Source organism: Trifolium pratense, linkage group LG3 (assembly GCF_020283565.1).
Source record: "Trifolium pratense cultivar HEN17-A07 linkage group LG3, ARS_RC_1.1, whole genome shotgun sequence".
Lineage (NCBI taxonomy): Eukaryota > Viridiplantae > Streptophyta > Magnoliopsida > Fabales > Fabaceae > Trifolium > Trifolium pratense.
In genome coordinates, this window is record NC_060061.1 from 49,495,887 (window position 1) to 49,521,489 (window position 25,603).

Below are 25,603 nucleotides of genomic sequence, written 5' to 3' on the forward strand. Positions count from 1 at the left end.
GATATTTTGTGTTGGAGTTTAATATTTTTACATCCACATCCAATAAAATCTCATGATATTAATATGAAAGATCACTTTATAATCGTTATTTTAATTTGACCGGGAACTATGGAAGTTGGTTTTGCTATGATCGCAAGGCAAAAAGCTGTTTTTGGGTGTTTCAAAGCAACACATGCTCAGGATTTTCTTCTAGATATCTCCAGCGACGGATTATGTCGGCACATGTCCCCAGTAGAGTATGGACTATCCTTAGGTACCGCCTCATGATCCCCTTATTCCTTATTGATGAAGTTTGTTCATTTTGTCGCAAGGCGTGCTTAAATACTTTGGGGGAGCACACAACTCATACAGGCATAACATAGTTATGGATGTTCTTTTTGATATTTTTAGGCGTGCGAGAATATTTGTAAAGAGACACCTGTAAACTTCTTGACCAACCCACAAGACGGGAGATCGACACTTAATTAGCATGATCTAACAGTACCCCGAGGGCACTGGTTAGTTAGTATGATTATTTTTTTAAATGATAAGAAAAAAATAATTATTTCAAAAAACACTCATTCAATTATTAATTTAAAGAATTATGTACACATTGGAACAATGTACCATATAAATTGCCTATTGAAATTGTTTGTTTAATTAATGAGTAATTCTATCAAACAAGTATACGAATAAAGTCACAACGACTTGTCCTAAATATAAGTTTTTAAGCATCACCATAAATACAAAATGAAAGATATTGAATTAAGAGTTGTGTGTGTAGTATTAAATGGAGTACAATTAAAAAAAAAAAAAATATTTTCTTTAAAAAAATTAAAAGTGACAATTGTTTTTGGTTTTATTTTTCTTCAAATTGAACTACTAACTATTGTGATATGGAGTCGTAGTATTTTTCTAATTTATAGCAAGAGATTTTATCAGAAGTACTCAAATTTCCATAAAACATGACCATGATAACATAAATAGTACAATCCAAACATTTACGTATAGAATATCAAACGTGGATAATACAACCCAAAATTCATGATAGCTTAAAACTAATTAAGTTTTATACTAAAGGAACCTAAAAATCATCAAGCATCGCTACCGATAGATGTTTCATTTGCATCCAAAGACGAATCAGACTCACTTGAATAATCACCTGAATGATAAGAGAAATACTTAGTTAACACCTAACAAAGTTCGGAGTGAAAATAAATACCTAAAGAAAGACTTCAAAACACAACTATAAAGGGTTGCCCTTCTATAAAGGACTAGTCTCAAAAACCATCAAGCATGCAGACTTAGATATACCATCCAAATTTCTCCTATTTATTTTGCATGATATCTCCTCAAACAACCTAAGCTATCCTCTTACTAACTAAGTGCTTAATTTTCCTTGACCAATTTCCCTTCTCTCTTATCATAACACAAACACTTAATAAAAGATAATACACACGCACTATCAAAAGACAGATAAACGAGGATTCATTTGAGAATACAACTGCTTGATTAATCGTTGTCAATGCATCTGTATAAAAGAATAAAGAAGGTACCTATTGTTATGCATCAAGTCAGAATTTAACATACAACTACTCATAAAATGGATCAACGTGAATATGAAATCGTAAAAAAATAAAAATAGGCAAGCAAGGAGATCATTTAAGGATCGCATTTCCAACTTGTGCACAGCAACTAAGTTCATGAAAGTCAAAGTTCTAATCTAAACCACCAAATCTAGCAACTACATGGTAGAAGCTAATGAAATGAAAGGAATGATAGAGTAACTACTACTTACGTGGAAGATGAACAAATGTGAGTTTACATGATGAGGAGGCCCTTGGGAATGAGGATAATAGTTCTTTTATTTCGGGTTCTCCGATGGTAGAGATTCTCATGGTTTGTAAAACTCTTGCATTCTTCAAAATATACCTTGCTAGCTGAAGCTCACCTTGTAGGCCAAAGACACTGGAAAAACAGAAAACTCTAAGGTGTAATGAAAGGCATTGCGGAACAAAATTTGGGTCCACCCAATTTTCTTTGTCATCTTTTTTAGTCCATGTTTGGTAATTCGAGTTCATGCCGTCCTGTTAATAATGCAAGTAAAATAAAATAAAATAAAACATAAGGTGTGTTATGAAAAGAAAAATCAGATTTGATCCTTAACAAACCTCGTCAACATATAGCTCTTGAAGCTTAGGGCAGTGTTTAAAAACTTCTACTATGAAATGGCAACGATTATTGAGGGACTCAAGGTGCATGCAAGTCAAATTATGAAAAGTAGGAATAGAGTCATTAAAGCAGTGCGCCTAACATATAGAAATAAAACTGTCAAAAATCATAGTATATCATATTAAAAATCATAGTAAAAGGAAAAAAAATACAGATCAATGAAATTTTTCTTTTTCATATAATAATCAAACCTGAGCAATGCACATTGACAGAGACTGTACATTGTGAAGTACTTTCATTGGAAATTGAAAATAATAGGAATCAACATTGGCTTTGGTCAAGTTACTTAAGCTAAAGTTTTTCCATTCGTTACAGCTTAGAGAGTCCTCCTCATCATCAAACAATAGTGCAGATATGAGTAAATCCTCAAGATTTGGACATGCAGCTAAAAGAAACATAAAATCTTGACGTTTTGCGAACCTTATAAGATGTAAATGAAGGGTTTTGAGCGAGGGAAGTAATAAAACGGAAGAAAACCTATGGTCTACAACCCTGAAAAAACAAAGCTTGAGAGCCACTAGGGTTGTGCAGCTTAAAATGTTAATAGGCAATGTAGGCCAACCCGACGTGTCCATGTAGAGATCAAGGTACTCAAGTCCTCCGCGTTGTAGCACAAAGTTGATCCATTTGGACACACTGGGCATGATAAGATTGACATGTTGAGTATAACTGTACATAACATAGAGGCGAAAAAACTTAACGGGAAGTGCAGAATCTCGTGACAACAAAACCGAGTAAACAAAGTCATGAAAGCGAAAATTGGCCTGTTGGTCTGTCACTCGAGTGCGGCTGAAGTCCAGAACGGGAACTGATAGCCAGAGATGCTTCCACCTTTTCGAAAGAATGCTTGTGGCAACTGCTTGTTTGGTTTTGAGAAAGGAGAGAACGTGACAGAGAATCTCATCGGGTAAAGTGCTTATCATATCCATCATTGAAATTTTCCTCCGTTTTACAAGAGTGTATGAAGGACCACGAACCACTGCAAATAATTGGATAGTTATCAGCAATTGAAGTACAGTACAGGGCACTTCTTATACTTCAGAGAGGGAATAAGGAAAGCTAGAGAAAATGATAGCTCGATTGAACCAACCAAATCAAGTTGTTCTTCATCAATTTGATTTGATCGGATTTTGTGAAAAAATTCTGCAAAAGGAAAATCAAACTTCAACAGCTACTTTTTACTGATTCAAAAAGTTTTCTCCCAAAAATCGTACCAAATCGACTCCCTACATTGGGCGCCTAAGTGTATCTCGCCAATCTTTTTAAGTTCATTGAAGGATAGACGTATTTGGTCTATATTATAGACCAGATACATTTATCGTTCAATGAATCTAAAAAGCTAACTTTTTCTTATATTAAGAATCAGAAGTAGTAGTAAACTAGTAATTTATAAGTTTTTTAAAGCATGTATGTATCTAAATATCTAATAAGCACCCAATTATTATTCCTTTAACTTAGTACTAAAATAAAAATTACTACATGCATATCACCAAATAACACTATATATAAATGAAAACAATACTCATTGATGACAACAACAAAAAAATGCATGAATAAAACCTAATTCATCAAAGAGGAAAAACAAGATGAATCAATACCTGAGAGTGATGCAATGCCGAATCAAAGAAAGATTGGAAGAAGAACGAACGAAGAATTGGTGTGAAGAAAATGCAGCGACAGAGCGTGGGAAAGTACGGAGATCCAGGGTTTTGTGTATTGTTTGGTTAAGTGGGATGTTTCGGCATTCCGCGGCTCCAGCATATAAAATAATCCCTTTTAACTGAGTTAAGTTTATGAGAACAAGATAATATTTTTTATTAGTTAGCTTATTTAGCGACACATGTTATATATACAGGAAAATGAAAAATTTAGGGTTCGAATCCCTCCAATAATTTTTATTAGTAGCTACCAACCGCGAGAATGGAATTGGATTAAATGATTTTGAATCGTCTTATTAAGATGAAACGGTTCAAATTTTGGGTTAAAAATGAACTTTTTTTTTCAATTTCATTTTTACTCTTTTATTTTAAATGTTCCACGATTTTTGTTTCCTTATTTAAAATTCAAACATTTTTGCCCCTTTATTTTAATTTGAATAATGCTAGCAACACACTCTTTAACAAACACACTCCAACACACTCTCTTTTATTGATTGAAATTCACATGGGTCCCATAAAAAAATGTGGACCTATATAACTTTTATGGGACCCATATAAATTTTAACCAATAAAATAGAGTGTGTTAGAGTGTGTTTGTTATTGGAGTGTGTTGCTAGCACTCCTCTTTTAATTTTGTTTCGCAGTTTTTCCTATGATACCATATTGTCATCACGAAATGTTCATGTGCCCCATTTTTTTATTAATAGACGCATTGATGTGATAATACACACGTAGTAAATAATCATGACATGTCAGCAAATTCTCTTTATTAGACTGATTAACAATGCGTTAAAAGAGATTATTTTATCTCTAATGAATAATATTTGCTGGCATCAATATTTTATGTGATGGCCGATAAAAAACCTTGGAAAAAATGGGGACCAAAATCGTGGAACATGTAAAATAGTGAATAAAAATGCAATTAAGCCTTTTTATTAATAAAAACTTTAGACTTAATTGCATAATTTGGGGATTGAATTTTGATCAAGGAGGATATATCATATATGGCTCTCATCTTAACTAACTTTTCTTTTTTTTTAAGCAAAATTGGAAATGTAGAAGTGATAAAATGATTTGATGATATCCTAACAGAGACGGATAACATCAAGCATTGCTACCCATAGATGACTCGATCATCCGAAGACGAATCATATACTCAGACTCAGTTGAATCATCATACTCAGTTGAATCATCACCTGAATGAAATAACAAAAGTAAAATACTTAATTAAACTATTCAAAATAATCATTATAATATTTTGTTCTTGATGAGCTAACAAAAAATGCCTAAGCTATAGTATAAGATGTGCCAAGCTAATTAATAAAGACCAAACAACACTGAAATCAAAACACCTAACAAAATTGGGAAAGAAAACAAAATACCTCAACAAGCAAGCTACTGTCTGTTATCTTACAAAATGTTTGCATAGCATTAATTGCAGTCATGTATGAACTGCTACAATTAACCTTACACTGAGGTTCATACATGAACAAACGTAAGTTTACATTATGAAGAGGCCCTTGGGAATGAGGATAATAGTTCTTTTATTTCGGGTTCTCCAATGGTACAGATTATCATGGTTTGTAAAACTCTTGCATTCTTCAAAATATACCTTAAGTTGCTAGCTGAAGCTCACCATGTAGGCCTAAGAAGCTGGAAAGATGGCAAACTCTAAGGTGTAATGAAAGATGATATAGCAACTGCTTGTTTGGTTTCGAGAAAGGAAAGAATCTGACAGAGAATGACATCGGGTAAAGTGCTTATCATATCCATCATTGAAATTTTCCGCCGTTTTACAAGAGAAGTTGAAGGACCACGACGAACCACTGCAAATAATTGGATAGTTATCAGCAATTGAAGTACAGTACAGGACACTTCTTTTACTTCAGAGAGGGAATAAGGAAAGCTAGAGAAAAACTATACTCACCCATCTTCCTAAAATCCCACGCATGATTTCAAAAATATACATTTCAACGAGAAAAAAGTTGCATTTTTGTCAGAAAATACACATTCACTGGATGTGTACTTCGAAGTGCTTTTGGAGTGAGAAAAATTCTTCTGAAAGTTATGGTTTAACATTCACAAAAGTTTTGTTTATGGACAATGAGAATTTGTTTGTCGACTCACCTTGAACTTATGATGGTTACGATGACGACTTCATCAAGGCGATGCTGAGGATGTGGATCACTGCAGTGCCATTAAAAATAAAACTGTTTGAATGGAGATTATATAAAGACCGAGTAATGACTCGGGCGAAATTCTGGAAAATAGGCGTCATTCAAGATATTAATCAACAATGTTGTGTGAAATTACGGGAAAGACAAGAACAAATAAAGAATAACCGATAACAATAGTACGAAGATACCTCTACATCATGTTCATGTGATGTGTGGCTGTTATGCAACTTGTCTTCGTTGAACCTCGGTAGGAAAGAAACTTTTAATGATATTGAGCTCTCTTATGACATCAACCATATTCATTCTTTCTTTTGGTAATTCGACCGAACAAGAAAGTGCAATGTTAAAAATTGAAAGTAAACATTTCTCTACATTAGGATGTATACCGCCAAGGATCTCATTGTCAGTATTGTAGTCTTCTAATTCAATGGCGAGAATAGATCGGTCCACAATTTGGAAAAGATGATCCGGAATTGAAAGTTTCACATAATTATGAAGATTATGATCATCTTTAAACATTTCATCTGTCGGTCTCTTCCCAGTTAACATTTCTAGTACCAGTATTCCAAAGCTATACATGTCGCCTTCAATTGACACCTCGGATCCCATTCCATACTCTGAAATATAATGCATAGAATCCTTATATTTATCAGATAAATGTTAGCCAAAAGTTAAAAGACTAAGTTTAGGAACGAGAGATAAATGTTCCATAAATCAATTGTGTCGTACCTAGGGGTGCATAACCAACTGTCCCCTTTATTCCAGTTGTGCTATTTTGCATCAGAGATACTCCAACACTTGACAGCAACCTTGCTAAGCCAAAATCACTTACTTGAGCTACAATGAAGTCATTTATAAGAACATTTGCAGGCTTTAAATCACAATGAATGACAGGTTGTTCGCATTCGTAGTGAAGATAATGAAATGCTGATGCAACATCAGTAATAATATTTAACCTTTGCTCAAGATTCAATGATTTGGACTGTTCCGTAATTTCTGTTGCAGGATGCAACCAACTTTCTAAGTTTCCATTTCTCATGTACTCAAACACTAGAGCTTTAAATTCGTTGCCATTGTAATCTGTGCTCGAACAACATGTCGAAATTTTGACTAGGTTTCGATGTCTAATATTTTTTAGTGCATTACATTCAGCAATGAAACTCTTGTGAGCACCCTTCTTTTCAAGGTTTAGAACTTTAATGGCTACAACTCCACCTATCGAATCGAGTGTTCCTTTGTAGACCGAACCAAAATTTCCAGATCCTATCAAGTTGCTTGTTGAAAACCCATTGGTTGCACTATGTAGGTTTTGGTATGAAACCTTAACCATTTGCTGATTTATTAGTGAATCAAAAGATGATTTTTTTATTGTTCCTCTCTTCCAATAGATAGTTAGAATAAATAGCATGATGATAAGAAAAGAAACCACACTAACTGTCACTACTATCAACTTGAAGTTTCGGTGTTTTGAATGTTGCATACCTTCAATAGAGCATGGTGGTAGATGCAACTCCAAAATTCCTCCGCAAAGCTTATTGTTTCCAATCATAGATAATGCACTTGCATTTTTAAATACACCGTCAATTGGTACCTCTCCCTCCAACATGTTGAAAGATACATTGAAGTATTCTAAGAAAGAAATATTTTGCAAAACTTTTAGAATTGTTCCGGAAAATTGATTTCTTGAAAGGTCTAATTGTCGAAGACCTTTGAGAGATTCCAAAGAGGATGGTATACTTCCATTGAATGCATTACCATTCAAAAGAAGGTATTCTAAGCTTATGCACTTCCCCACGGTTCTAGGAATTTCACCAGACAGACAGTTGTTAGAGACATCAATACCCACAATATTTTGTAGATGACCAAATTTGTCAGGTAGACTGCCACTCAACAAGTTTTGTGATAAGTACAATCCTGTTGTTAAAAACGAAAGACTGAAAACCTCTAAGGGTATGGTTCCTCTAAGGTTGTTTTTTGAAAGGTATAACATTTGTAAGTTTTGGCAGTTCCTTATGCTCGAAGGAATATTTCCTTCTAACATATTTTCCCCAAAATCCAAATAATAAAGCTGACTAAGGTTTCCTATAGATGATGGTATTTCTCCCGACAACTTGTTTCCACGGAAACTTAACACTTGCATCTTTTGAAACTTCCCGATAGTTGAAGGAATCGTCCCTTCAAAACGATTATTTTCATGTTCAAGAGAATTAAACTATTTAAATTTCCTACTTCTAAAGGAATTTTCCCTGATATTTGATTACTCGCAAGATACAATCGACTAAGTTGGATGGTAAAGTTACCTATGAAACTTGGCAAACTACCTCCAAAATTATTATGAAATATAGAAACCTCTTGCAAGTTACTACAATTTGTTAATGGTTTTAAAAATTCTAAATCCTTAGTTGAATTATCACCAAAATAATTTATTTCCAAATTTAGCCTCCAAAGATATTGTAGCCTCCCAAGACTTGGAATTTGTCCAAAAAAATAGTTTCTGCTCATATCAACATATGTAAGGGTAGAAGAATTTGAAACAGAAGTTGGCATTAGACCTGATATTTGATTACCACCGACCGAAAACACTTGGAGATTAGGGAGGTTGTTGAACATGTTGGCCGGAAGAGAGCCATCAAACCGGTTCATTGTAGCTGAGATCAAAGTAAGAGAAGACATATTATAAAGACAAGAAGGAAATGTACCAGATAGTTTGTTGAGGCCAAATGATATTTGTGTCAAGTTTTCGAGGCGACATATTTCTTGTGGAATATCTCCCTCTAAGTTGTTACCAGAAATTGAAAGAGTTGTTAAGAATGAAAGATTTCCTATAAATGATGGGATTCTTCCAATCAAATTGTTTCCTCGAACACTCAATTCTCGAAGCTTTTGAAGAGAGCTCAATTCGATTGGTATTTTTCCGATCAAATTGTTCCCTCTCAAGTTTAAGTACTTAAGATCAAAACAATTTGTCAAGTTTGTAGGAATTTTTCCAGCAAACGAATTATTGGTGAGATAGAGTTCTTGTAATCGTAACAACTTACCGGACTCTTGAGGGATTTTTCCAAAAAAATTGTTGTCTTCAAGGTTGAAGTATCTGAGAAAAGAGAGATTGGAAACATGAGAAGATAAGGAACCATGCAAATTGTATCCAGGTAACTTCAACTCTATAACTCTTTGATGCATATTGCAAGTGATTCAATATCCAAGAGAGTAAGATTTCATAAGGGTCTTTGGATATTGATTCTTTGAATTTAAGCAATGCTAAATTATCAGTATGGTTTCCTAATGTAAATGCAATTGTTTTTGTGTATAAGTTGGAAATAAGGAGAAAATATAAGAAAAGTGAAAATGTTGGAAACATGATGGAAAAAGGCTTTGATGAAACAAAAGGGTGTGTTAGATAAAGGAATTTGAGGATTTTAGTTAGATAAGTGTGTGTATATATACATGTTTGATAGTTGAGTGGGAACATTGAAGATTAATATTCCCTCTGGCTTTGATACTGAAGGAATTTTTCAAAAAATATTTGTCCTTATATGAATTATATATAAGAAGTGTTAGAGGTAACATGTTGCATTATATAATATGGGCTTAAAATTTGGAGACGTGTTGGTGTCAGATACTAAATATGAACATCTCTCCTAACCAGAATTCAAACTTTAGTTTGCCATGTTGTAGAAATTTAAGTTCTTCGGCTAAACTTAACTCATCAGTAATCACGTTCTTAGCTTACACTTAAATTAGTTTTAAACCATTAACTACACTAAAATTGGTTTGATAATACTAGAACTAGATATGCAAAATAAATCAGTATTTGGCTAGTTTCATTTTAAATTTCTATTTGCAATTTCAATCGCACATAATTGTAATATCTAACATTAATTATCAAATGTCAAACAAGCAAACTGATAGGGTTCAGATCACAAAAGTAGAGAAAATGTATATGAAAAGGGAAATAGCAATTGTATTAATGAAACAAGGAAACAATTACAATGTGTAGCAATGGTGAAATAAGTAGGGATGGCAATGGGTAGGGTATGGGTAGGGTACTATAGTACCCATCCCCATACCCGCAGATTGAAAAAATACCCGTACCCATCCACATACCCGCGTGGGTAACAACTTTTGCCCCCGTCCCCATACCCTATGGGTACCTAGGTACCCATACCCGTACCTGTTACCCGCATTTTTACTAAAAATAAATTGATCAATTATAAAATATCATATAATTTTAATAGAATTAAAAAATTTCAAAGATTTTAATATTGACTAATAAAAATTATAAACAAAATTATTATTAACCTTATGTTAAAGTTCATATTTATGTTAAATATTCACATTATTTTTATATTATGTTATAAATAAATAAACATTTTTATTAAAAATATGTAATAGTTTAGTAGAGTTGTATTGTTTTAAATTGATTTATATATATTATAATATAATAATATAAATAAAATAAATAAATATATATTATGCGGGTATGGGGCGGGGTGGGTACTAAGGTACCCGTACCCGCACCCATACCCGTTCATTTTTGCGGGTAATTACCCATACCCGTGCCCGTACCCAAAATGCGGGTTTTTACCCTACCCATTGTGGGTAAATTTTGCGGGTACCTTCTGGGTATGGGTCAAATTGTCATCCCTAGAAATAAGAAAATAAAAAGGTAACAAACTGATAGCCGTAGCTATCAGCCCCAAAAGCTAAAAAGCTTCCCAAATCACCAAGATGGTGATCCCATGATTCTAACCGAAAAACTAGGCTAAGTTATTCTTTTCTCTTGCTACTCTTTATATAGTTACTATTACTTGCCACCTCATCATTCTTTCCTTTCTCACACTTACGTTGGGCTTAGGATCATAATCAAGGCCCACTACACAATTCAAGTCTCTATCACAAACAAAATATACCACACTATATTACTGCCTATACTGCACAGTTGGCTTAATCTACTATTACCAAGAGTCTCAAAATTGTGTGGTTTCTTTCAAATATACTATATAATTATATATAACTGTATATAACTATACTTGCAGGACTTTGCCAGAATTACTCCTGGTCCAGAGGAGTCTCGTTAAGGTTAATAGAAGAACTGCATTTGGTGATGGTAGTAGTGTTTGTGGATTTTGGGGTCTCTAATGGAGGGGAAAATGGTGCGGTGACATGTGCCAAAGTAGTTGTGCTCACGGCGCGCCTCTCTGCCAGTGGCTTAACAGGAAAAGAAGGGCAATGTAGGGATAATGGCAAGTTAGGAGTCTGAGATTTGGAGATAAGCTTGGGAGGTGAGGTGGTAAAAGAGGAAGTAGAGCCTGGGGTTAGGACCATAGTGTGTTCGTCAAGTTTGGCCACAACATGTGTAGACATACTCATATTTGGCCACTTAAAGGTCCCACTTGGTTTGCAAATTTGGAAACCACATCTCAGTCTTCTTATCTTTGCTGCCCTATGCTCACCTGCTTAGAAACCTGAGAACCATAGTCCTTACAATTCAAACTTGACAAACAAGAACTAGGAGTAGCCACAGTAACCAATGATTCCTCTTCTTTCTTTGATGCAAGCTCCTGCATATCTCTGTAGATCAAGAAAAGTAACCATTAACCCGAAATCAATAGAATAGCTATAATATTGTCATTCAATAACAAAAATTGGATAAATTGGCCATACCGTTTCAGCTTATTTATTTCCTCCTTTATCTTTCTGATTTCATTACTATTAACATGATCTGGTGAAATGCTGTCGCCAGGCTTCCATCCAAGGGGAGGAGTCCAGTAAGGGTCTTGGACACCTATTTCCTTTCTGATATCAACAAGATCAGCACTCTCTAACCAGTACTCCATTAAGCCTTCCGCATTGTGTCGCTCTCTAAATCTTTCAACTCCTCCAGGTGCCACTTTTCCGGCCATGTGCTTCAGCAAATGATCAAGTAAACCTGTGTCGCCAATATACTTCGGTGCTTCTAAATGTACAAGGTAACATATAACATATATAACAGCAAATTAATAACTAACGCCTAATAAAATAAGTAAAAAATTTAACTGTATACTGAAAAATGTTATTTATCTGAATACTAATAACCATTTACCTCTCAGAAGGCCATCTGTCAATAGATATTTTTTGCTTCTTTTTGCCATAAACGACGAGTTGCTGCTCCTTGGTGTCGTTTACTGCTTTCATAGACTTTTTAGCCCCACTGCTACTACTCACACCTTGGTTTTTCTTGCATTCACGAGTCATCCTCGGTACCCCAAAAGGAGCCACCTTTACAGCCTCCATTTCTTCTTCAACATTCTTTCTTTTCTTCTTATTAGTCCCTTCCCTGGGTGCAAAAATGACTCCTTTTTCCTTATGAAGTTTATGTAAAGATTCAACCTTTTGCTCCTCACAACGGCCCAAGAACCGAACTTGCCAGCATTGGCCCCACTGCAACATACCCGCCCTAAACTTGAGCTCAGACCAACATGAACCCTGCTTGGAAACCAAACTAGTAGCAGCATCATTGATAACTGGAACTGGACTGTTATGGTTTTGAAAGTTTTCTTTAGTAGGAGAGGCCCAGAAGCTCCATGAGTGACTTTTTTGAGCAAATTCCTCGTATGTGATGCTCCTGCCAAGTGTTTTGATGGCGAATTCGACTCCCATCACATACTCCTCATCAAGTTCAGGGATTTTCTGCCAAAAGCTTTGGTCATTGAAATGCGTGCAAAGAGAGTCGAGCCTTGGATACATACCTCAGTTATACTTGTCCCTCCCCTGTGCCACTGACCTAAAAAAATTCAACATCCAGTATATGAAACCCAACAAAGATGATAATTTTAGAGCTATGTAAAATGCTTGAAGAGGAGCTTTGCAAAATTATCTTACTAACCTTAATTTTATATTTTATTTCTTTTCCGGTGATGTATAGTTGTTTATTCTTAAGTAACCTCGACACTTTTTGAATTGAGAATCATAAAATAGTTTCTCAAATTCTTCTCCTAAGCTCATTAACACAAGCTTCAATATTCTTTGAGATATATCTGCCATCTTACGACAATAGTCCTCTAATGCCTCACTGTTGAAAACATCAAAAAGAGAAACAAATTATTCATTTGATATATAAAACCTTTAAAAAAGAACTATAAGCACTTATATGTATAAGTTAATTCTATAACAAAAGATAAAATTAAGTCAAATTGGTTACGTATATGCTATATATTTTTTCAGGGTTTTTGAAAATAAGTTGAAAAAGACTCATGAACATGTTTATAAGTTGGCCTTGTTTGGAGAAACAAATTAATTAAGCGCTTATCATATAAGTGCTTATGTAGTTACTTTTATAAGAAAAGATAAAATAAAGTTAAAATATTTTTCGCAAAAGCTATAAATTATTTTTATAAGTTATTTTGAAGAGCTAAGGAAAATAATTAAGCTGAAAACTACTTATGAACATGTCACGAGTATTTTCATAAGCTCTTCAAGCAGTCACTACTAGCAGTAGCTAAGCTTCCATAAATTGATTTCACAAGCTACCTCGGTAAGCTTATGGAAATAAGTTGAAAATAACTTATGAACATGCCATAAACTATTTCCATAAGCTCTTACAATTCAATCAACCTAGGGTAGTGAGACCCAACCTATCATTAGTGAAAAGTTCACAAATTTGTGCCGGACAGTCCTCATAAAACTCAATCTCGTAATCCAAGAGTACATCCTATAATAGACAATGCATCCACACATTTATTGACTTCACGGTGCGCAAAATCTCAACACATCAATCCATTTCCAATAACTTCCAAATTTGTTTAGCGCATTACCCAACGAGCTATGCAACTGTCAGTTCTTTACCAACCACTGCTACATAATCGATATTCACTTCGTCACAAATACAACCACAAATATTAATTAAACATATATTTTTTACGTTATTTCTTACTTATAAAATAGTTCGATCGCTAATTTAACCAAACATTACAAATTCAATCAACTAACTTATTCGCTATAAACTAATTTATCAGTTATCTGCTATTTTTTACCGAATAGAGTTTAAATTTAAATATGGAGTTAAAAGTGATAAAATTACGTACGGTATTCTAAAAAAAATTACTTGAGAATCTCAAATTAATTTGTTGGTAAAATTGATTCATAGGCGCAATAATGGTCAAATTAAACTGCGACAAACATGTTTTAACAACCTACACTAAATGAAAACCAAAAGGAACAACATTTTTGAACAATAAAAATCAAACAAAGATAAAGACAAAGGCTTGCCTCTCCCTCAAGGTAAGGTAAAGAATTCCAAATTAAGAGGAGTTTTCTATTTATAGTGTATGTGAGATAAATTCATTAAGCAAGGAGAGAGTGAAAGTAATAAAAATATACTGATAAAGATTGCTATCTACTTCATCCTTTAAAATGAGAATTCAGGTTAGAGGAACCAAATTCTACCTAGACAACTACCGACACATCTCTAGATGAAATTTCATAAGAAAATTAATGCTAAATAGGACTCAAACTACTTGGTTAAGGAATCCAAATAAAACAAAAGTATATTGAAATTTATCAAGTCAACTTCTTAAAAGTGTAAAAAATACATTTTTCAATATAAAAATTTTCTTTTTTGTTACTTAACTAGTGCTCCATGATTCAAATTTCTATCTAGATTTTCCTTTTTAAAGTGTTTTTCGGTGCAACCACTGGGGGGAATAAGAAAAAAAAATTTGGGGGGCAGCTAAAAATTTATAATATATATATATATATATATATAGATCTTGTTAACATGTACACATAGGAAATATAATAAAGTATCTTAATATAGAAATTTAACATTTAATGATACAAGACATTTAATGCTTGAAAAGTTAAAATGCATAAATTCTAAGACATAATTTCTATTTTTACTACCTTAACATGTGTCATATATGCACATGTTAACAATCTCCGATGTTTAATTTGATCATTATTGCGCCTAGTGTTGCACAATAATTTACTGCTGGGTTTCTCAAGTGTTGCCTAGTGTTGCACTATTGCCCATGTGCATTAAAAATATTATTTTCATATTTTATAAATATTAACTATATAAATTTCAAGATAAATTTGCCAAATTTTATTGTCTTAACTAGTGTCTCAAATCTATAAAAAAAAAAAAAAACTAGTGTCTCGGAGACCGGGACCACTAGTTGGCATTTTTATTTTTTTGACAAGTAGTATGATGGTTAGAAATTTCATATTTATGATGAATAAGTGAGACGTCAGAAATTTTATTTTTAAGATAAATAAGTGAAATGTTACGGGTTTGAATCTAGCTCCAACATATATAATGCAATATTTTTACCAATTGAGTTAAATTAACCGGACAACATTTTTCTTTTTATACTGTCGACTAAATGGAATAGAAAATACCAACAATAAATTGATCCAAGTGTAAGGATTTTGATCCCCGTAAACATATGATCCGTGGTTCGATTCTTTGTTCATACATATGGAGAAAATTCAGTTAAGATAAGAGAGCTCATCTTATATGCATCGCTAACGAAACTTCGTACCAAAGGTAACCAAAAAAATAAATAAATGGCTTAGAAAATATTCCATCAAGTGACATCTGTGTCCTTTCAATTTCCTAACTGCTACATAATGAGTCATAATTTTGTCTAATTATTCATTCTCAGCTTCAGATTCAAACCTCTACACATTCATTAACTGAAAGCAATAATCTAAACTAAACAACAAAAAAAGAAAAACGCTTTTTCCTTTTAACTTTCCAACAGTAGACAGGGTAGTTAAACAGACAGACATAATAAACCAGTGTCACTCATTCATTATTCACATCACAAACAAGATACTCATCTATGCCAATGAAGTAACCAAACAAACAACCTCTTTTAAGGTTTCTGTCTTCCTTCTTACTTTTTCTTACTGTTTCTGTTTTTTTCATCAAAGTTTGTTACTTTCTTTGACCCTTTTACTTTTTCTTTCTTTTTAGTCTTCTGGGTTACTCTTATATTGTTGTTTAGCTGAAACAATGATGTTGTTTTGTTTAACTGAATTGATGCATGTCTGTCTATTTCAGAATTTCAGATCTTTCATTATCTGATCTCTTTTTCACATTTTTTTAGATGTATGATTGGATGCTATTTTTTGTATTATTTAATATTTTAATGTCTTTGGAGGTATTTTTGTATTATATTTTTTATGATAAGAAAGAATTGAATATGGTTTATTTGACTGAGTTTCAACTTTGAATTCAACCTATTATTCTATGTTTTGCTTATACTATCTTTGTTGATGTGTCTTTAAGATTGAAAATATTAATAATAAAAGGATAATTGATTTGTGTTTATATTATTTATCTATCTGATTTGGATTTCTTTAATACTAATAAGCATGTGATTGTAGGCATAATTGAAAATCTTTGAAGTTTATTTTCATGATTCTCAAAATCTTGAGAAACAGTGAAGTTGTTTAGGATACTCATTTCTCAATGAATTTATGACTAAAATTACTGTGTCATGGTTATGTGTATTAACAATTTAGAAGATTATAATATTCAGTTTTTTTTCTTAATTTGGTAGTAATGAATTCAAATTTCCATTTCAGTAAAATCATTTAATAAATTTAAATTAATATTCACTCTTTTCTTTTCCTGGTTTACAGTTACAGATGGACTATTATAATAACATTATGTTGTATTACTGTAAAAATTGATTTTATAATTATATAATTGTTAGATTAAAGAAAATTGATTATGGACTATTATAATAACATTATTATGTTGTATTGATGCAGTTAACTTTGGCTTTGGTTGCTGCTGCAGCAATTGCTTCAGTCATGGGATTCCTCCTTGCATTGTTTTTATTTTTGGCTTCTCTTCAAGTTACTTTAAGTCAAGATATTGAACACGGTTCGCTACTAGTAAATGGAGCTCAACCAAAAGCTGAAACTGGTGATAACTTTATTTGTGCAACTATTGATTGGTGGCCTCATGATAAGTGTGACTACGACCATTGCTCTTGGGGATATTCATCTGTTGTAAATTTGGTGAGTATTTTTGGATTTTCATCTGTGTAGAAAATGCAATCAACAGCTCTCGAGAATTTATATTTCCTTGGAAAGCAGGATGCTAACTAGTTTTAATCATTGTTCAATTGAATGTGGATTGATTTTTCAGGACTTATCTCATCCTATCCTTGCCAAGGCGATCCAAGGTGTGTGTGTGTGTATGTGTAAATTACTTAAATGTTTATGATTTAGAAAATCAGTTAGTTTGATGACCGATGTTTTAAAAATCGGACTGAACCGTCCGGTTCGCTGGTTGGTTTAATAATATTTTAGTATTTATTTGTCACCCGGTTCAACCATGGTTGAATCGATTGAACCATGACTCGGAGGTCTCAACGGTTTGATCTCCAACATGGTTCTTAGAACATTGTTGATGACATTGTATTGTGGTCGTTATTGTTATTACTGTGACTGCATGAAGTTTAAATGTATTAAGCATAATATATTATTTTTTTTCATTTGATTTTTTGATAGCCCTCAAGCCTTTGAGGATAAGACTTGGAGGTTCTTTGCAAGACCAGGTGGTTTATGACATAGGAAGTCTGAAGTCTCCCTGTCATCCATTTCAAAAGGTGCCTCGTCTAGGTGGATTGTTTGGATTTTCAAAGGGGTGTCTACACATGAACAGATGGGATGAGCTGAATCATTTTTTCAATCAGACAGGGTGAGAATCTTTATATTACATTATATTTTTTTATTATCATCATCGCCACGCTCACTTTCTCTTCTTTAAAACCAAATAAAAAGTATGATTTTTTTTTTTGGCATTTAATTGTGATATATAACAAAGTTAAAGTTTTCACTCTAATGGCTGCCGAAGGGAATGTGCACCACTTTAGGTGATTTATTTATTTTGTTATTTGAAGTGCATCAGTTTATTGTCGTCTCTCCTGCATTATATAACAGTTTTTGTTAGCTTACAAAGAGTATCTGAGATATCAGCATGTGATCGACCCTATTTTGTGTAAATATGTACCAAAACAAAGGACTTGGATGTTTGTGTCTGGCAAAACGATGATTACTTGTGGTAGATGTAACTTAATTGAAGTTTGACACTTGCAGGGCCATTGTGACATTTGGCTTGAATGCGCTTCGTGGAAAGCATCTGACTAGTAATCGTGTTTGGGAAGGAGCCTGGGACCCTGAAAATACTTATGATTTTATAAAGTACACTGTTTCAAAGGGATACAAGATCGATTCTTGGGAACTTGGTATGACAATAGACAAAGTAGTTTCTTATTTTCATCAATGTATTAGTTTTTCTTAGCATATGCCGAATTGGCGGATTGTTAATGGACTGAACTATAGTTGTAAAAGCCTAGGGGTTCATGGTCCAAAAGTTTTAAACAAGTGCTGTTAATTGCGGATCGCAAAAATAATGATTCATCCAAATTCCACTACGGAACAGTGCTAGAGTGTTGCTATAACTGTTATTTAACAACATTTTGTTAGTGTATGGCGGAACAATAGCTATAACTGCTATTTGTTCAAATTTTACAACTAAATTAACGATATAACTTTACCTGATGTGGACTTATTGCATATGCTTTTGTAGGTAATGAGTTGAGCGGTAAAGGCGTTGGTGCATCTGTTGGTGTTGCACAGTATGGCAAAGACTTGATAAACCTTAAACGAATTCTAGATGTGTTATACGAGAACTCGAGGTTCAAACCCTCTCTTGTAGCACCTGGTGGATTTTATGAAAAGGAATGGTACGATAAGCTTCTTCAGGTTTCTGGTTCAGGCATAATCAACGTTCTGACTCATCATCTATATAATTTGGGCCCAGGTTTCCCTGTCACTCTCATAATTCTTTCTAGTATAGTCATTTTTACTGAACATAGTCTACAAATTATTTAACTCGCATGCGAAATACTATTGTCTTCCTTTCATAATCTATTTCTAAGTTAATTTCTCTTTTTCAGGTAGTGACGTCGAACATCTTGAAGGGAAGATTTTAGACCCTAATCGCTTGAGCAGGGCGGAAACAATTTTCGGCAATCTTTCAGAAACTATTCAGAAACATGGTCCTTGGACTACTGCGTGGGTAGGAGAAGCTGGTGGGGCATTCAACAGCGGTGGTCGTGATGTTTCTAACACATTTCTTAATAGCTTTTGGTAATATTGGTTCCATCATTTTCTTTTCGTCTTTCTAAGCTTTAGGTGCTAAACGAAGAATTATAAAAATTTTAAAAAATGTCTTGAATGTGTTTAACCGAATATTTGAATAACTTGTAGGTACTTAGATCAACTTGGAATCGCATCCACCTACAATACTAAAGTTTATTGTAGGCAGACTTTAATTGGAGGAAACTATGGCCTTCTCAATACCTCCACTCTCACTCCTAATCCTGATTACTACAGGCAAGTTTAAATTAAATATTACAGAAAAATTAAAAATAGATAATTTTATATACTTTTATTCCCTGGAAAGTTACTTGAGGATTTATAGTGGTAATGCATGTCATTATTTAACATATCTAATCCTAGATTCTTGTTCTGCAAACAGTGCGCTATTGTGGCGTCGGCTGATGGGAAAGAAGGTTCTTGGTGTTTCGAGTGATATTTCTTCACCATTTTTACGCACTTACGCCCATTGTTCAAAAGACAGGGTAAGTATGCTAGTTTAATACAACTCTGGAAGGATATTATAATATAAAGATATGATTACTGTCTCATTTATTGAAAAATTAAAGTTGATATGGCATCATACAAAGCTCAAGATACAAGTGAAGTCCCATCTATTTATAGAAGTCGAAGATAATGGCAGCTGTTGAAACTTGGAACCAAATGAACTATAACTATTACTGAATACAACTGTTTAGTAATGTAGATTAGATACTCTTACAATAAACTTATAAACTCGAGTAAGTGTACTCTAATACTCCCCTACAAGCGCAAGGTGGGTGGGAGCCATGAAAAGATGATGGATCATACACATCGAGCTTGGAAGAAAAAGTCCAACTCCATATGTTTGGTTCGAGCTTATTAGACTGGTTTATGAACGAGAGAAACAGTGGTCATACAATCATAGTATCACAACAAACCTAAGTAATAGAATGATGGATAGAATTTAGGCTTAGGGTGTGAAAATTGCCTCAAAAACACAACTTAGGCCATATCTCTAGTAGAGACATGAGATCAAACACACCATCTCACACTCTCAGCATAATTAAGGTTAGGGTATTGGATGCTTTCATAAAGGCAGCCCAAAGTTGCGGCATTTTAGGTGACCTTCCAACATACTCCGTCACACATAGAGCTTCGATACTATCTTAGAATTTGAGCTAGAGTTTGACTTAAGTCCATAAAACCGGCTAGTAAGGTGAGGGCTGTCAAATCCTTATATGCACTACTTATGTCATGTCTTTAGACGACGTGGAACTGAACACATCCCTCACACTCAACACAATTGACTAGGAGCAAACTTCACATCCCTTATACACTACTTTCTATCTAATAATAAATCTTTGATTTCAAGATCTTTATGTTTTTTGAACTACATGCAATTTCGGTTAATAATGAATGTTTGAAAATATTGAATCTAGGTTGATTCACTGTCATGCTTAATTTGCTAGTAATTCTTTTTATTGAAGCAAAAATTTCTAGTATCGTGTGACTTTCGCTTGAGTTAATTTCAGCATTCCTCAAATTCTTACCAATTTCATTCAACAGGCTGGTGTAACACTACTGGTGATCAACTTAAGCAAACAAACTCACTTCATGCTCAATGTAAAAAACCCTGTAACTGTTAAATCAAATGAAGTAGCCAAAAACATCCATAAAGAGAAAAACTCATTCTTTGACAATCTCAAGAAAACATTTTCTTGGATTGGAACAAAAGGTTCGAAAGTTACATTCAGAGAAGAGTATCACTTAACTCCGAAAGACGGTAACCTCAGAAGCCAAACCATGGTACTGAATGGAATTCCACTCAAGTTAACAAATGAAGGAGATATTCCAACATTGGATCCGGTGCATAATAATGTAAGGTCTCCAATATATATAGTTCCTTTGTCGATTGCATTTATTGTTTACCCTAACTTTGATGCTCCGGCTTGTGCTAGACGCTGAAAACTATATAGTCTAAGGTTTTTATATAGGCATTTGAACTATGTATTGAAAGCTCTTGGTAATTGTAAGTAGTGAGCAAGTTATATAGCATTTACAATTATTTTAATTTTGAAGAAGCAAAAAAATGTATCAACTGTGAATGTATTTAGTGGTTTAAATTTTATTTGGTTTCACTTGAAGTTCCGTGCAAAAGTATTGATATATTTTGCCATCAATTTTCTCTATTACTGCCGTGTGATTATGTTCAATTAATTCTTTTCTTCAAATTTGTTATCGGTGTCAGTGTCCCTGTCTGTGTTTTGTAGGGTACAAGTTCATTGTTGTACCCTATGGCCCTGGTAGTATATTATAACATATTGGTGATAGTATATATCATCGTATCCACGATAATGATACTATTCAGTAAAATTTTAAATGAAATTATTTTCAATAATTGCACTGACAATAGTAGGGTTTTAAAATTCAGTCAGTCATGATCACAATTTTAAAATCTTAAATCTGGTTGCTAAGTTTCATAATATACCTTCCTAGAAAAGAAAGTTTAGAGCATTGTACTTGTGATATAATTTACTCATGATATGTTCAAAGATTTTCAAAACTTTCTAAGATAAATTATTACAACTTATATGAAAATACAGTTTAGTCACACTCCTTATTTAATCATAAAAAGTATGCATAAATACTTGTACCATAAGCAATATTATTTAATTAAGTTGTTTACCTAAAGATCTCATGATATGATTTGTGACATGAATAATGATGATATTGATTACTGAATCACAAATAATCCAAATTAATCTACAATATATTTCAAGGAAAAAACTTATGTTCACAAACAGATTGTACATTACATACAGTAAAATTGAAACTGGTGTTTAATATAAAGTTTGAATCTCCAACTGAATAATGGAAAGTAACAAAAGTTGGAATGAATCTCAAGAAATGATCTGCATCCCTATTTTCGAAGTAAATGAAGACTACGTTGGCGCCTTTCATACGGATATTCAACTTCTCAGTATCTTTTTCAAATCCAACTATGGCTTTGGTTTGCCTGCAACATTACCAGTATCACTTTAAATTATAACATGCTCAAAGAAAGTGAAATGTTTCTGCATAATTATACAACTAGTGATATCGATCATTCATTCATCTGTCTGTTCAGTTCAAACAAGGAGAGGGGAGAGGGATTTAATGAGATAACTTGTTTGGTTGATAGTAGAGATTTTAGTGGTAGGAAAGTGCTAATTTTCATTTTAAACACATAACGATAAATACAAGCCAAACTATGAGCGAATATATTCGCTTTCCGGCGAATAAACTTAACCTCAAAGTTGATATTTAAACTAAGCAAAGTTCAAAATATTTGAGACTAAAACATGAAACTCTGAACCGCCTAAGGTCCTACTTCCGTCCATAAATTCGAAAAGAGTTTAAACAAAAATGACTGAAATGTCACTACCCTCTTGAAATTTTAAAATTCGTCAAATACCCCCTGAAAATTGGAAATAAGCAAATACCCCATAAAATTGTAAAACGTCAATCAAATTACCCACTGCTCCTTTTACTCCGTCTATTTTGATGACGTGGTTGTTAACTGCATATGTGTCACGTCACATGATGGGGTAATTGATCAGGATATACGTCACAGGAGGGTAATTGACTAAAATTTGCAAAATCAGGGGGCTAATTGACTGAAATTAGAGCAATTAGCCCCTTGGTTTTGCAAATTTTAGCCAATTACACCTTGTAACGTGTCTACTAATCAATTATCCCTGTGACGTGGCACCATGTTGGCAGGTGCCACATATGCAGTTAGCCGCCACATCATCAAAATAGACGGAGTAAACAAAGAGGGAAAATTTGATTGACGTTTTACAATTTATGGAAGTATTTGCCTATTTCCAAATTTTATGGGGTATTTGACAAATTTTGAAATTTCCCGGTATGTAACATTTCACTCAAACAAAACCACTTAACATTTTGTTGTTGGTTTTTTTTTAAGAAGCAAAAATAATAAAATTTGTTATTGGTTTTTAGTTTTGTTTTTTTTTTAGGTTTGTGTACTGAATTAGCATTTTCTCAATTTTATTCTCCCTCAATTTTTTTTATGTTATTGAATATTTGATTGTGGTATTTTTATTTTATATCTACCAATAAGCAATAGAAATTACAGGATATTTAAAATAAAGTCAAGTTCAGAGCAATTATCAACTCCTAATCATTATACATTTGATGAATATAAAATTTGATCCATCTCAAAAAAAAACATTGGAATTCGATTTAGAAAAGCTTCCTAATGATCCTAGGTTAAGGCAAAGAATATGAAGTCGCGGAGAACAATTGTGATGTATATTCTTTCTAAAAAAGTGGGTGTATCCGTGTATGTATATTCTATATGTAAAATGCTAGAAATTTATATATATGATGGCCCCAGTATCCAAAATTCCTGGCTCCGTCATTGCAAGTTACCAAAAAAATGAGCCTCGTCATAACTAAACTACTCCCTCCGTTTTTTATAAGTGTCCAGTTTTATCATATTTAGCGTTTCTAATTAACTGTCCAGTTTGTGTTTTACGAATACGATTTGTCAATTATTCTTATCTTTTTCAATAATTTTTATATATATATATATATTTGAAAAACAAAAGGTTTTTTTTGTAAACAATTTTTTTTTAAAAGAAAGTTTGTTCCTTTTTTTACGATAGGAAAGTTTGTTTCTTCCGTGTTATTTTCAGATTTAAACAGAATTTGTTACCTTTTTTTGTATAACAATAAATTTATTTCAAAGAGTGCAAAAAAATATAAATTTATTGGTAAATCAAGATAAGGGTATAATTGGAAGATAAAGTGCAAAAATCAATTTTCTTAATTTGGTGTTGGGCATGTTTGTTTAAGCTTTAAAAAAAATCTAGAGAGTTTTTTGTAGAGATTTTGAAAAAAATCTAAAGCTATTTTCTGTTTGTTTAGAATCACAAAAATCTATTTTTTTTAGAAAATGGTTTTCAAAAAAATAGATTTTGAACAAAGCTATTGAAAATAGCTTTAAAAATGATTTTTTTACTAAAATGATTTTTGAAAAAATTTGAAACAAATACAAGTAAAATAAAAAAAAATGATTTTTTTTTGAAAATATCTGTAACAAACGGGGTTGTAATGAGGAAACTTATAAAAAAACTGAGCCAAGTATCACTTTTCATTAGCGTGTAACATTAATTAATCTAAATACAAATTACTCGTAGTATCAATTTATCACGACAAAAGAAACTAACATGTGATGAAATTTGAAGAGAGAGAACGAAATTTGCGGCAACGGTAATAAATAGATCTTTTTACAGAATCTAACTAATAAATACAAAATTTAAGATTAGTATCTAAGATATCTTTGACGGTTAGTATTTAAGATTTAGTAAAAAAGATATACTCATTAGATAAGAAACTTGTTGAACAAGTTAAATAAAAACCCTAAACAGAGATATATATATTCATTCATTCATTCCAACCGATTTCCAATTCATATATCTCTTCTCTCATTCTTCTTTCTTTTGTAATCAACTATGAGTATGCTTTGTGATTTGAGTGATTATGATGATGAGCTCTACAAATTCTACCATAATGAAGAGACTCAAAACTCATGTTGCTACAAGTTAGATTCTCGAATGAGAAAGAGCGTAATAGATTGGTTGATACAGATACATTATGAACAAAAACTCACGTCGGAGACTCTTTACCTCTGCGTCAACGTTCTTGACCGTTTTCTTTCCAAATCCAATTATGAAGTTGCAACAAAAGATAAACTTAAGCTTCTTGGTTTGGCGTCGTTGATGTTAGCGTCTAAATATGAACAAAGAGGGGCAGTTGGAGTTTATGATATTGAATACTTGGCTGAGTATTCTTATTTTCCTGAGGAAATATGTGCAATGGAAAAACATATCCTGCAACAACTTGATTGGATTTTAACAGTTCCGACACCTTATGTTTTTCTTGTTAGAAACATAAGGGCGTGCCTTGTATCAGATCAAGATAAGATCATGGAGAATATGGCGTGTTTCTTCTCTGAGCTCAGCTTGACACAGTATTCTATCGTATGTCACTATAAACCTTCTGAGATTGCAGCTTCTGCGGTGTATTGTGCGAGAATTATTGTTGGAAGATACCCTTTTTGGAGCAACGAATTGAAGATATGTACAGGGTATTCTGTAGAGAAATTATTGTGTTGTGTCAAAGCTATGATGGAATTGTGCAATGATACTTGTAAAGAAGGAACCATGGAAGTTTTTAAAAAGTTTTCAAGCTTACATCAATCTAGGGTTTCCTGTGTTGTTCAGGAAACTCTGGAAGAAGCTTTTTTATCTTAGCAATTAACATCATGTACTGAATTTCAATGTTTTTCAGCAATTAAATGTACACATTTTTATTAGTATCTGTATATAATATTATGAGATTTTGTGA

General features: G+C 33.0%; 3 protein-coding genes and 2 pseudogenes across 5 annotated transcripts; 2 read left to right on the forward strand and 3 right to left on the reverse strand.

Annotated features, from left to right (window-relative positions):
• Positions 1-912: 912 nt before the first annotated feature.
• Positions 913-4,003, reverse strand: LOC123917473 (F-box/FBD/LRR-repeat protein At4g26340-like). 2 transcript variants are annotated; one of them, XM_045969200.1, is made up of 6 exons: positions 3,810-3,977; positions 3,302-3,354; positions 2,403-3,190; positions 2,151-2,288; positions 1,778-2,066; positions 919-1,141 (listed from the first exon to the last, which is right to left on the reverse strand). In XM_045969200.1, the coding sequence occupies exons 3-6, from the start codon at positions 3,141-3,143 to the stop codon at positions 1,074-1,076; spliced, it is 1,236 nt and encodes a 411-aa protein (XP_045825156.1). In that variant the 5' UTR covers positions 3,144-3,190; positions 3,302-3,354; positions 3,810-3,977; the 3' UTR covers positions 919-1,073. The 2 variants fall into 2 exon arrangements, with proteins under 2 accessions (XP_045825157.1, XP_045825156.1); XM_045969201.1 differs by lacking the exon at positions 3,302-3,354 and having other exon boundaries at positions 913-1,141; positions 3,810-4,003.
• Positions 4,004-6,247: 2,244 nt separating this feature from the next.
• LOC123917465 lies at positions 6,248-9,404 on the reverse strand (annotated as a pseudogene).
• Positions 9,405-10,954: 1,550 nt separating this feature from the next.
• Positions 10,955-13,074, reverse strand: LOC123917479 (annotated as a pseudogene).
• Positions 13,075-15,552: 2,478 nt separating this feature from the next.
• Positions 15,553-21,378, forward strand: LOC123917468 (heparanase-like protein 2). Of its 2 annotated transcripts, none has more exons than XM_045969196.1 (10): positions 15,553-15,908; positions 16,808-17,059; positions 17,190-17,226; positions 17,555-17,744; positions 18,143-18,291; positions 18,636-18,869; positions 19,006-19,198; positions 19,319-19,444; positions 19,590-19,692; positions 20,756-21,378. In XM_045969196.1, the coding sequence occupies exons 2-10, from the start codon at positions 16,850-16,852 to the stop codon at positions 21,152-21,154; spliced, it is 1,641 nt and encodes a 546-aa protein (XP_045825152.1). In that variant the 5' UTR covers positions 15,553-15,908; positions 16,808-16,849; the 3' UTR covers positions 21,155-21,378. The 2 variants fall into 2 exon arrangements, with proteins under 2 accessions (XP_045825152.1, XP_045825151.1); XM_045969195.1 differs by lacking the exon at positions 15,553-15,908 and adding an exon at positions 16,033-16,139.
• Positions 21,379-24,672: 3,294 nt separating this feature from the next.
• On the forward strand, positions 24,673-25,596 carry LOC123917477 (G2/mitotic-specific cyclin-2-like). The gene has a single exon (XM_045969209.1). The coding sequence runs from the start codon at positions 24,709-24,711 to the stop codon at positions 25,507-25,509; it is 801 nt and encodes a 266-aa protein (XP_045825165.1). The 5' UTR covers positions 24,673-24,708; the 3' UTR covers positions 25,510-25,596.
• The last annotated feature ends 7 nt before the right edge of the window (positions 25,597-25,603 follow it).